This window comes from Vicia villosa, linkage group LG2, assembly GCF_029867415.1.
Source record: "Vicia villosa cultivar HV-30 ecotype Madison, WI linkage group LG2, Vvil1.0, whole genome shotgun sequence".
In the NCBI taxonomy this organism is placed as follows: Eukaryota; Viridiplantae; Streptophyta; class Magnoliopsida; order Fabales; family Fabaceae; genus Vicia; species Vicia villosa.
The window spans coordinates 50,552,484-50,565,768 of NC_081181.1; the positions used below are offsets into that span (position 1 = coordinate 50,552,484).

The following is a 13,285-nucleotide window of genomic DNA, read 5'->3' on the forward strand; positions in this document are numbered from 1 at the left end:
ATATCATAGGGTGGATTGAGATATCTCTTAATTCATTTTGTTTAAAACATGAATACTATGGGATATGCGAGAGAAACATGGATAATATGGCATGAAAGTTGAAAAACTTGATTATTTAGATTAAAAAAGGGAATTTCTCAACCAACCTCATGCCCTTCTCACGCACCACCGAATTGTCCATTTTACCCTCATGCTTCTGTAGATGCATCTCCGGAAGCACCTTTTTTTTGTTTAATGTTGCTTTGTTCTGTAGATGCATCTACAGAAGTCTTCCGCATGTGAATCTACGGAAATGTTTGGTGTTATAACTCGCGTCAGACCTTTCCACTTCCTTGTTCTCTTCATTTCAAAATCAAACACAAACTCTTCTCATACTCTCTCAACTTCAAATCTCTTTCAAGCTCAACTTCAAATCTCTTTCAAGTTCTACTTCAAATATCTTGTCAACATCAACTTCAAACAAGGTTTAGCAACATCCACATCAACTTTAATCGGTAAGTTTTTCGAATTTTTAGTTGACTTAGAGTAGTTTTGAAATTGAATTGGAATGTGATATTTAGGAGTAGAAATGAATCGATAGGTTTAGCAATAATGTTTAGAGACAATGTAGGGTTTGTTTGACATTTTAAACGGATGATCAAGCCACCAAAAATAGGTTTTGTAATGGATGGACTGACTCAGACGCCATTGTTGCGTTTCTGAGTTTCAGTTGCTTCCGTAGATCCATCTATGGAAGATGTGGACGTTGGGGCTTTCCGTAGATGCATATGCGGAAGCACCCAATGTATGATAACTAACGTGTTTCCGTAGGTCCATCTACGGAAGCACCCAAGGTTTTAGAAACTAACATACTTCCGTAGGTAAATCTACAGAAAGAGTATTTTTATTTTTAATTTCTTATTTATTTTTATTTCATTGTTCATGTACGGTTACCTATGCAGACATTATGTCTCACGGCCCAAATAGAGATATACATGGGAGGACTGCGCATCACGCATCTATGTGCCGCGAACGGGCGCGCGTTATATCTCATGTGACTGATGGAGCTGTTGTTCCACCTAATACACCCACTACAGTTGGGCATTCTACACCTGTTCCAGTTGAAGGGCTCTCAGCTGGTGTTTCAGTTCATACACCCGCTACAACAGTATGATGCGGAGCTCACTGCGGCACTGCAGGCTAAGGGGGACGAGTTAGAGCAAGCTACATACAGAGAGCGGGCGCTGAGATGCTACTTCCTATATTTGAAAGGCACTCAGATCTTTGTGGACACGAGCTCGACGTACACAAACGTCGTCTACCTGAAGTACTTATCGGATACAGCATGTATCCATGAGTACAAGTACAACTGGGGAGAGGCTGTACTAGCGTACAATTACCATAGACTTGGAGAGGGATGCCTGTGGAAGGCAAGGACAGTTGCGGGCAGTTGTAATCTTTTGCTGGTAACAATCTCATACTCTCCTACTTTTTTTATAATTTTTTTCAGGGTTGGATACTACAGCACTTCTCAGACATTATTGGCTGGGGATGGGTAGAGGAGTACACAGAGGTCATGCCGCGTGCCAGTGCTTTCACCCCCTTAGAGGGAACCAGGTGCCGGGTCCTACGATCCTATCTCCTCTCGCCATAACTCGTAGGCAGTTAGATGAGGTCTTTGCAGACTGGGAGCATCACATGGTCCCTGAGGAGGCACGAGCAACGATAGTAGAGCACGACTGGAGCTGTGCCGAGGGGTACATCACATGGTACTACAGAGTCTCACATCCACACATGTTTCCAGCTGTAAAGGGAGGTCCTCTCAGACCAACCCACGAGGAGATTCTCCGTGCGCATCAGGCTTAGTTGGACCACATTCAGGATCTTCTTTCTCTGTGTTGTCAGATAGCTGACAGGGGCATCAGAGTCATTGCTGAGGGTTTATTCTCTGAGGGGACTGCTTCTAGGCGTGTGCTGGATGATATGATCAGGATGGCAGATAGTGCATTTTTGTACCGTCGACATCGTGCGAGGACCCATGGGACACTTGATGCTAGGGGTAGAGCCAGCAAATCCCTTTGTGAATTCGGAGGGGATGCGCAGGACGGTACGCAGGAGGACGCCTGACATACTCAGCAATTATATTTGATGATGTATCTATATTTTATTTTTGTATGTATTTGATGATGTACTCGACATTTGACCGATATTATTTATATATTGTATTTTTATTGGTCTACCTACCTACTGCTGTCTTTAAAATACATTACTAAATCTGAAAATGTATGTCTTTAAAAATAGAGTTTCTAAATGAAAATAACATGAATTCAAAAAATAGCAAACTGTTCCGTAGATGCACCTACGGAACACTCTATTTTCAGCATATTCCGTAGATACATATACGGAAGTATTTTTAAAATGAAAATAAGGTGAAATTAATTGTGTTTTCTTTTATTTTATACGCTTCCGTAGATGCATCTACGGAAGGAATCAAATTTTTTCAAAAAATAGGATGCTTCCGAGTGTACGTAGGAGACAAAAATAAAAATTTATGTAATATATAAGAGACCTATAAGATGCGTTGAGAAACTTTCTTAAAAAAATCACGTATTGAAGTCTCGTGTTAGTTTATTCATATAAATAAATACTATTTATATTATTTGAAAAAAATTTAGGTAAGAATCATACTTGTGTTACATCTTTTTTGAAACCTACTTAGGGGAACATAAAAGTAAAAGTGGTGGTTAGTAAAGTTATAACTATGCTCCCCATTCCCCACCATTCAAGCAACTATATGCTCTAAATTTAGTTTATATACACATTTCAACTTTCAAGTACATTATAAGCATGTAATATTTCTTCGAAAAAAATTATCGAACAGTGGCATCATACTTGATTGAAAATTCATAAAAAATTGTCAATTAATTCATTGAAAGTTGAAATTACGCTCTAATACGTGTTAGTTAAAGTTTTAACTTAAACCTTGACTTTTTAAAAAGTCAAATAAACAACTAAGAGTTAGTTAAGTTTGATTTGAAAAACATTCACTCTCCTAAACCTCTTTCTTATTCGTTTGAGAAGAAAATATTTACTACCATATTACGGACTCAACGGCGTAATTGTTTCTTTTTTAATCTGAAAAGAAGTAATGAAAAAAGAAAAAGAAAAAAAGGCAAAAGTAAAAGAGAGGGTGGGACTTGGCCTTTGGGTAGAACTTATCTTATATATGTGTACTGTTCTTTAAATTTAACCCGTTATGTTTTATCAATCCAAACATAGTCTTAATTTTATCTCAGAGTCTATTTGAACTCAGGATATCTTAAATATTGTTAAAATAGATGTACCACTGGACTATATTCATATTGTTTGATTTCTTTTTCTTCTGCAACTACTTATTAACTATTGCATTAGTTGATTTCTTTTATTTCTACAACTACTTATTAAACACATTATTATTATTATTATTATTATTATTATTATTATTATTATTATTATTATTATTATTATTAATAGTAATAATAATAATAATAATAACAATAAAAATAGTAATAGTAATAATAATAAAATGGCTAGTTGAATAAGTAGCTGCAGAAGGAAAACAAATCAACCAAAATGAATATAGTCCAGTGATTCGGGACGAAAAAGGATATTTTGTCTAATATTAATAATTTTTTATCACGGATTTACAATTTATTTTAAGGTTTTGCTAACGAGTGTTCAGAAACATTCTTTAAGCATTTTAAATAAAGAAAATATTCATTAAATAAATTATTTATTATAATTTTTAATGCATTGAATACAAGTAATTTTTAAAAAAAAAAAACCTTGTTATTTGTTAAAAAAATTTAATTATTTTCATTTCTAAAACATTAAATACAAGTATTGATTATCTTTTTAAACTCTTAACCATTGTCGTTGAGACAGTCGTTAACAATTTCTTTTATTTTAGAGTGAAGACCCATTTTGGCCCCTCACAAAAATCACACAACCCAAATTAGTCTCTCACAAAAAAAAGGACTCGATTTAATCCCTTACAAAATTTAACCAGACCATATTAGTCTTTATGTTAATATTTTTACCAAATCGGTTTTTTTTCATACTTTTAAACCGTGACTGAACCGCCTCGTTGGCTTTTATTTTTTATTTTTCATTTTTTAAAATACTAAATTAATTTTTAATTATAATTTCATTTTTAAACAACTCTGAATTAATAATATCAAAAAAGTCAAAAAAAAAACATTATATGGTATTGAACCTATGACCTTTAATCAATATCTTAAGTCCTTACAACTAGTCCAATGTATATTCATGACAAATACTTCTTATAATTTTTAGAAATATTAAATAATGTAGAATTTAAAACAAAACAAAAAAGTTAAAATTTGTACCAACTGAGTCTCAAATTCAAATTCGTTCAAGTTAAATAATAGTCACTTTACAACTATACAAGTCAAGTTAAATAATAATTCATAACAAATATTTACTTATTTCAAATAACAAAAAAAAAAATATTTACTAATTTTAAATAATACAAAAATTTAAAAATAAAATTAATAAAATATAAATCCTAAATAAAATTAATCAATTTAAAATAAATTAATTAATATTTAATTGAATTACTATTAAATTAATTGATTACTATTTAGTTTGTATTAACTAAATAATTTTAAAAATTAACTGATTATTTAATTTAAATTTATTAAATATTTTAATAATTAGTTGAATTACTATTAAACTAATTAATTATTATTTAATTTGAATTAATTTGAAATAAATAAATATTTATTTGTGTGTTATTTAATTTCAATTACATATAATTTAATTTATTTCTAATTGATTAAATATATTGAGGTTTTACATTTAATAAATTTTATTTTTAAATTGGTGTATTATTTCAAATTAGTAAATCAAAGAGGTTCGAAACCCCATTGATATAAATTTTATAATTTTTGTTTTAAATTCATAATTATTTAATATAATTAAAAATCTTGGAAGTTATTTTTTATGAATGCATATTGGCCTAGTGGTAAAGACTTAAGATATTTTTTAATAGTATTGAGTTCGATTCCTTATAAAAAAAACAATTTTGTCTTTTTGATATTATTAAATCAGAATTGTTTAAAAATTAAATTATAATTAAAAATTAATTTAATATTTAAAAAATGAAAATAAAAAATAAAAGCCAACGTGGCAGTCCAGTCACGGTTTAAAAATATAAAAAAACCGATTTGATAAAAATATTAACATAAGGACTAATATGGTCCGGTTAAATTTTGTAAGGGATTAAATCGAGTCCTTTTTTTTGTGAGGGACTAATTTGAGTTGTGTGATTTTTGTGAGGGACCAAAATGGGTCTTCACTCTTTATTTTATTAATTTTATATAGTATTTTTTAGGATAGCTTATAACTTATATTTTTTTCTTCCACTTTTACTCTTATTATTTGAACTAAAACTCTTTTTTATTCTTTATAAATTACTCTAATTTAAAATAAAATCATTATGTATTAAATGCAAAGAATATTGAACAATTATGTTATTTTATATTTTTTAAAATAATTGAAACAATTAATTTTATCAAATATTTCAATTAATTCATTAGCTATCAACAATTATAAATTATAAATTATTGATAATATTAAATTTAAATTTAAACATTTAACATTAAATAATTAAATTGTATTTTTGTATTTTTTTTCATTAAGAGTTTTTTATTCATATTTTTAGTATATTTAAATTTTAGTTGTTTTTACTGGACTTTTAATTTTTGTTATTTGATTTTATTTCATGGAACAATGAAAAAAAAAAACCAAATTTTATATAGAATGATATCTTTTAATTTATAAATTGGATTTTTAAGGTTAAGTTAAGTTCAACACTTTTCTTAATATATCAAAAACTTTATTTATTTAAGATCCAGTGGACCACCTGCTATTAAGTTTTTGTTATCGAGTCACACATCATTTATTTTCACGCTCCAAATGTCCAATCCTAAACATGAGTGACATCTAACTTGAACATGTCTATGTCCTAATAAATAAGGACAATCCTTACCCTATAATCCGATTTTATATAGGGCCTGTTTGTTTCAGCTTTAAAAAAATAGATTTTTTCTTTGTATTTTTGAAAATAGATTTTCTAAAGTCGTTTTTCAAAATATTACAAGTTTTTTTATATTTGTTTTTTCTAAAATGAAACACTAATTTTGACATCCTAGAACATAAACCTAGATTATTGAAGACCAAAACTTAGTCAAAATCGCAATATTTTTTAAAAGTTGTATTTCAAAAATGATTTTTATGAAAATCTATTTGAAATAGCTTCAAAATTAAGAGATTTTTTGAAATTTTGATATCCAAATTTTTCCCCCATAAATAGATGAAATACCTAAAATTACATTTTAAGAATAACTATTCAAACAAAATTTTCATTTGAAGCTTTTATAAAAAGTTTCTTTGTAAAATTTTTTTTCACAAAATTTTGTAACACTATAAAAATCATTTTTAAAAAAAGCCAAAACAAACTGGCCCATAATTGAGTTAGCCTTTTTAACAAGTTTTAATGAATAAATATGACTCTTTGGTCGTAATACAAGAGCAAATACACCATCTTTGCTTTATAGTGTCCATATAAAATTCAGGATCCCTCTCTATCAACATTATATATTCAAGGCCATGATGTGTGCTATAGCAATCAATCATTCTAATCAGAAAGAGAAAAAACAAGACAATGGTTTTGATTTTCCATAATTAGAAGATCTATATGATAGTAGTTTCTATTACATGTCGGAGATTTTCAACGTTACCTTGCCATGTAATTTCAAACATGATTATTATAGTTATAATGAAACGATACAGACAGGTTAACACTAATGCTTTTCTTTTTGCTATCTTGGTCATTGCATTGTACAGTAGGTAATATTGAAAAATAGATATACATGATATTGTTCTGTTATCACTGTTGAGCAATCAAATAATAAGCAATTAAGATAAACCAACCAAACACAGTAAAGAGGGGACAAATATAGATAAACCTTTTCGTGTGGATCTCTAATAATTGTTTGGTATGATGACTCATCCTCATCTACACCACACATGAACATCATTATCAAAACAACAAGATCCTAGGCCAATAATAAGACTCCGTGAATGAGGGATAATTACAAAAAGTCGTTGTTAATTATTTTTGGTTGATTATGATTCCTTAGCTTTTTTTTGTCTTTGGGTGGGTCTAGCTTCAATTAAAGCTATTTCCAATGGACAGACAGAAGAAGAGGCAGAGATATGGAAAACCCTTTTGAGTTATGATAAGTCACTGCGAAATGTGAATTGAGAACATGTTATATGAGCTCATTCACATGTAATTGCTTAAAGACAAACTTCTTACAATATGTATTTGATATATAGCCTTATCATGAGTGTGAATGCCATAGTAACATCTTTTAGTTCACACATCCTAAACCTAAATGCAGTAGTAGTTTTGAAACAAGTTTTACTAGAGGACACATGAAATCTGTTACAAAATCATTTCAGACTTTGTTTCGGTATAACTGGGGGAATGGGGTTGGGTGGTCTTTATTCAATGATTGGCATCCCAAAGTAATGAATGAGACTTTAGGATAGAATCTTTATGATGCATGACATTTTACCAAATTTATGTAACTGATGAAATTGTCACAGTAACAGAACAGGAACTCACGCTTTTCTTTTCGAAAATCAAATCAGATATACAGTATCAAGTTTCAATAAAACATGCATAAAAACATTGCTCCAATACATTGCATATATAGAATTTCTCGTGAAATTTGAGAGGCTTTGCTCCCAAAATCTATTAAGTTATTCATCCAAGTCCAACAAAGAAACACCACTAAGACAGTCGCTGGCCAACTAGTGATTCAATGATATATTTGAGGAAAATTGGAAAATGTTACTCACAGTGGTTGAAGAAAAATGCAGAAATATGTCTTAGAGAACTTCATGAATATAATACAACTAAGCGGAGTTGGCTACATAGATAAGACTACGTCGTAATATTCAATCAGAAACCAAAATTCATGAATATAATCATGAGATGAGCTAAATAACGCCATCATTAATCTAAAACAATACAATTACCATGTGAATTGTCTTACACAAATCACAATACTTAAAGACTGTAAACAAGGAATGTGAACTTTTATCTTAGAAACATTATAACTTGTCAACTTGACATATCAGACATGAGTATTGCTGCTGGCCTTGAGCCACTTCAAAGGAAAACAAAGTTTTTACTTCTCCTCAAAAGCAAACAAAATCAGTTGTAAGGGTCTCGTGTGTGATATGGATGTCCAAAAAAATAGTCAAGCTTCCTTAATTCATGACAAAATAACTACAACCTCGAAAGAATGTTGGAAAAGAATATGTTAAAAAGTATGTTATCAGCATTTTTCTTCTAGAAAACAACATAATGAATTTTCTTGCAACATTTTTATTAAATCAAGCATCATTTATATCAACTGGGAATAATATGCTAATGTACACTCTAACATCTTAAGTTGTATCCTCTTTCCCTTTTTTAAACTTTGCAACATGCTCATGATACTCTTCAAGCTCTTTCTCCAACTTTTCAATGAACTGGCTAGTATGCTCAAGGGACTGCTCATATCGATATTTCTCCAAGGCCTGGAGATTTCAAAAGTTTAAAAACATCAGCTCTTCGCTAGAAGAGAGCACAGATTTTATCAACCTAGCATAAATTTATGAATTAGCACTTCAAAGTTATTTACTTATCTACTCTATGAAAGCATCAGTTCTTTTATTTCCTGGAAAATAGACACAGGATTTACTAATACATGTTTATCTTTTTGAGGATTAGTCCCTCAAAAGAAACAAAAATCATAGCTTCTATTCACTAGTTTACTTGTGGCCTATGAGAGGGTAGCACTCCCTGACACTGTGTTGGTTGCAATATGTAGAGGCATAAATCTATAGCAGTTCTTAAACTGTTGTAGTTAACTAACCACATTCATCAAATGGTGAATATTTAAAAAACCTAAGAATTATGAAGTTAAAAAAAATGTTGATGAAATCATTGTATTGATGAAGCACGGATACTCAAATCTATGTCGTTTCATATCCGATACGACACGTCGCTCATACCTATCGAAGATGTATCCAAATTTTTTATTTAAAAAATAAATAAAAAATTCCGATACGGTGGCGACTCATCTCAGATAAGCTACGGCCACGGAGACAGTTCATATTTCAAGAACATGAATCAAAATTCTTCCTCCTTAATTACCTCATGACCGTTCATTTTTCTATGACAAATGAAACTTTCCCTTTAATTACTCTTATCTCAACTTTAACTACCTTACTCTCTCATATGTAATTTGTGGCACGCCCATTTAATATTCTCGCACTATTACCATTTTTAAAATCGGATTCACCTATCTTAAACGTACCGTGTCCTGGATTTTTCACCCACTGACGTATTGCCTTATCGGATACGTATCACATCTGATACTCGTACCGTGTCCGTGCTTCCTTGCATTGTATAATCTCAACTCAACCCTCTAATATTCCAATAATATATACGAAACTAACAGGCACTCGTGCTTGATAACTGCCAACCTCAAGCAGATTATTTCTAAAATTCTAGGATCCATTTGATTCAGATTAAAAAGAGTAATTTACACATTGTGTGAAAAATGATTATATTTTAGATATTTTTGTAATAAGTAGAAACTAATTTGTATTTGTTTAGAATTTTTTTTTGAAAAAACACTATCTCTCATCTACTACACAATGATAATCATTCTCTATTTTTTGCTTTTCTCCTTCCTTACCTAATCCATATAATTTCATAAAATACTGTATTATACTTATCATCGTCAAATACCTTTTGCTAATGAAGAGCTAATGCAAAGTCAAAATTACCTTCGCTTTTGATAATGTATCTGGAGGTGACATCACTTTGGGTTGTACGTAGTTCTTTCCTCGGTAAAAAATTATAATATTACTAGGTTTGATGTCAATCACAATGCCTTTGCTCAGTCGAGCCAGCTCTTCGGCATACTCCTGAGCTTGACCCGGTTTGCAGGGCTTGCATATAACCTTCACCGTCTCATGATTCTTCCAGTGAAGATGCATGTTTAGAACTACCCCACCAAACACTCCTCGTCTCCCAACTGGAACATAGTGTTTCTTTTTCTCTCCAGTGCGCTTCAGATAATGCCTCTCCTCCTCAGTTAAAATTTCAGGATCAAATGTTTCTGTTGGGAGCTTCGGAACATCAAATTTCCTAAGCTTTTCAATCAGCCATGTTTCCTTTCGCTTGGCCTGTAGATTAATGAATTAAAATTAAAAAAATGCCCAAACTTCGAAAGGAAAATTCAAGGGTGAAAGGCATAATGCTTCTTTCCAACTCATCGGAGTTACTAAATAATGTCTACATGTACTAATTATACTAACATTTGCTATTCATATAAAAGCTTGAAAATGTACAATTACATGATGATAAAATTGCAAAAGTATGCACCAGAAAAGGGTAAAATTGTCTTAAAAGTATAACATTAGTAACAAAACCAAGCAGCTAAGGCAAAGTACAAGCAGTAGCTAGCTACATAAAATAAAGCTTTAAACATAAATTACATTACAAAAAAAAATCCAACCTTTTCAAGCTTATAGCGAATTCTAACTTCGGGATTAGGAGAATACATCTTTTGTTTTGCCTTCAAACGATAAAATTTGAGCTCATTCACTTTGGCCCTTTTAGATTTTTTCACTTTTTTATTCTGGCTCTTCATTCCAGAGCTAATATCGCCAGGCTTATACAGAGAGAACCGTACAACATCATTTTGGGTCTTCAGTTCAACTGATGAATTACTTGTGTATCTGGAAGGTAGCCGGTTTGCCTGATTACATTGGCTTCCAATGACATTTGATCCGAGCTGTGAAACAAAAGCTGATGGAGAACATACAGGGGGTAGTTTTGAAAGATGTCTCGGTGTGCTGTAAGTTCTTGGATGTATGGAATAAGGAGTAAAAGATCGAAAACATCTTGTAAGGGATGATGCAATGGTCGGAACATCTTCAACTAAGCATAGCCAGAATAAGTTATGTCTGCATTGTGAGAATATAAATTGCATTCAGGAGTCAGCAGCACTATAAAAGGAGCCTGGGATTATATCTTATACAAGCATTATTATTGTTTTTTCTGAGAAAATGTTGATCTAAATTATGTAGAATTAAGTAGAAAAGATATGAATCTATAACAGTAGTAGCCTTTTCATCAAAAAAAAATGCAGTGGCCCTATACATATGGAGCCTAAATAAATTCAAGAAAACATAAGTAAAAGATGTTTTCCACCCTTTCTCTACCGACTTGAGAAGTAAGAAGGAAGAGAACAAAAAGATAATCCAATATGGAAATCATTATGGAAAAAAAAGAACAAATATGAATCCAATAAATGAAATGTTTTTTAACTGAGAAAAGTATACCTATTGAATGGGTAGGAAAACCTGTGTCTTGTTCCTCTAACTGAAGCTGCAGAAAACATAAAAGTCCAGAATCCAGCTGAAAAATCATAAAAGAAAGGAGTGATGGGAATTTATTTAAACAAAGATACTTGAGCCAAGTATAAATTTATTTAAACAACTAGCATTTGTAAGAAGCCTCGATCTCCGAATTTTGCCGGCAAAGATGAATGTCAAAGATGAGATGTTGGAATTGAAAGAGAAGGAATCGCAAATGAATATGAACTTACTTTATATAACCGAGAGCCACAGTGGCATTGACCGATGTTGGTGAACGACGGTTAACGGAGGGTATTAGGGTTCAATGAGCTCCGGAACAATGTAGAGTAGCGGGAAACGATTTTTACTAGGGTTGAATAAGGTTCAATTGATAAATTGGGAGGGAATGGTGGAGAATAAAGATGAACGATAGCGTGGAAGAAGAACAAGAAGTTTTGGAGGAAGAAGGTTAACACGCCGTAGCTCTAGGGGTTGTTTGTTTTGCATCAAAGTGGCCAGTCATTCCTTCGTTTGGAATAATATGAAAAAGGAATGGAAGGATTATTGTGGATGGATCCACACCAAAAATATTTCAATATGATGTTAAAGTATTATGGTGGCATAATTTATATTATTAAATAAATTAAAATTGAAAATAATTTAAGATAAAATAGGAGAAGCACTGACGGTTAGGGGTTTAATCGGTTTGGTTTGAACCGATTTTTATCAAAAAAATGTCTAAATCAGTTTGATTTAATTCGGTTTTAGTACTTTTTAAAAATGAAACTGATCCAAACTAACCAGTTTGTTTTGTTTTAGTTTGATTGATCGATTTACAATTTTTTTTCCAACATTGTACTCATATTGGATTTTGTATTATTGTGTTTTCAGTGTATTTTATGTTTTTTTACCGAAACAAACTTAATTATACCAATAAGCAATTGTTGCTCAATACAAGGAGGAATAATATTAAAAACTCTACGCCTAGTCCAAGAATTGACGGCTTTAGCTAACTTATGAGCAACCGAATTTCCTTGGCGATTTGTAAACTTCACCTCAGAGTTGGAAAAATTAAATAACAAACTCTTAATAGCCTATATGATAAGACAAAATTCAGAACTACCTAGGGAATTAGAGTGAATAGCTTGAATCACCCATTAAGAATCACTTTCAAAGATCACATTACCGAAGTGCATAGCTATAACTAGTTGAATAGCCTCCTTTAAGGATAAGGCGTCTGCTTCAACGACGGAGAGAAAATCAATGTCTCAAGCCACACATGCACTGATGAATCTACCTAAAGGATCTCGAACACACTAGCCCCTATTCGAAGTTCCCAATTGATTATGAAAACCTGCATCCACATTGCACTTTACTCTATCTATACTCGGAGGCGACCAAGAGGTTTGAGGAGAAAGATCACGTACTCCGACAGTAACTTCTTGAGCCGTATATAAATCATGCCAATTGTAATAAGCTTGCATACCCATCTTAGCTCCTTCTTCCCTATTATTATTATTCCAACTCACATTATTTCTATTGTTCTAAAACATGTAAAGCATTACCGCAACTCTCCCTACCATCCGCCTATCTTTCTTACTACAAATGTCAAAAATAAGATCCTTAGCATTATTAAATGATTGAAAGCGTGGCTCAATAATAGGAGACAAACCAGCAGCGCCCCAACAATGGATCATATAATTACACCCGAAGAGTGAGGATTAGCCGCCATATGCCATATCCTTGTTTTGCAACCATATCCATATTTAAAGCTTTGAAATCTCTGAATCCCATCCCCTCCTTCTTAGGACAC

General features: G+C 31.7%; 1 protein-coding gene across 1 annotated transcript; it reads right to left on the bottom strand.

The window, feature by feature from the left end:
- Positions 1-7,186: 7,186 nt before the first annotated feature.
- On the bottom strand, positions 7,187-12,043 carry LOC131650522 (uncharacterized CRM domain-containing protein At3g25440, chloroplastic-like). Its single transcript, XM_058920225.1, has 5 exons — positions 11,724-12,043; positions 11,458-11,533; positions 10,629-11,079; positions 9,895-10,296; positions 7,187-8,637 (listed from the first exon to the last, which is right to left on the bottom strand). The coding sequence occupies exons 2-5, from the start codon at positions 11,514-11,516 to the stop codon at positions 8,506-8,508; spliced, it is 1,044 nt and encodes a 347-aa protein (XP_058776208.1). The 5' UTR covers positions 11,517-11,533; positions 11,724-12,043; the 3' UTR covers positions 7,187-8,505.
- Between the last annotated feature and the right edge of the window lie 1,242 nt (positions 12,044-13,285).

Coding starts and splice junctions, on each gene's coding strand:
- LOC131650522 (XM_058920225.1), bottom strand. CDS start 11,516: ATGTTTTCTGCAGCTTCAGTTAGAGGAACAAGACACAGGTTTTCCTAC. Junction 10,297..10,628: donor TTCGCTATAAGCTTGAAAAG/GTTGGATTTTTT, acceptor ATTAATCTACAG/GCCAAGCGAAAGGAAACATG. Junction 8,638..9,894: donor ATACATTATCAAAAGCGAAG/GTAATTTTGACT, acceptor TGAAATCTCCAG/GCCTTGGAGAAATATCGATA.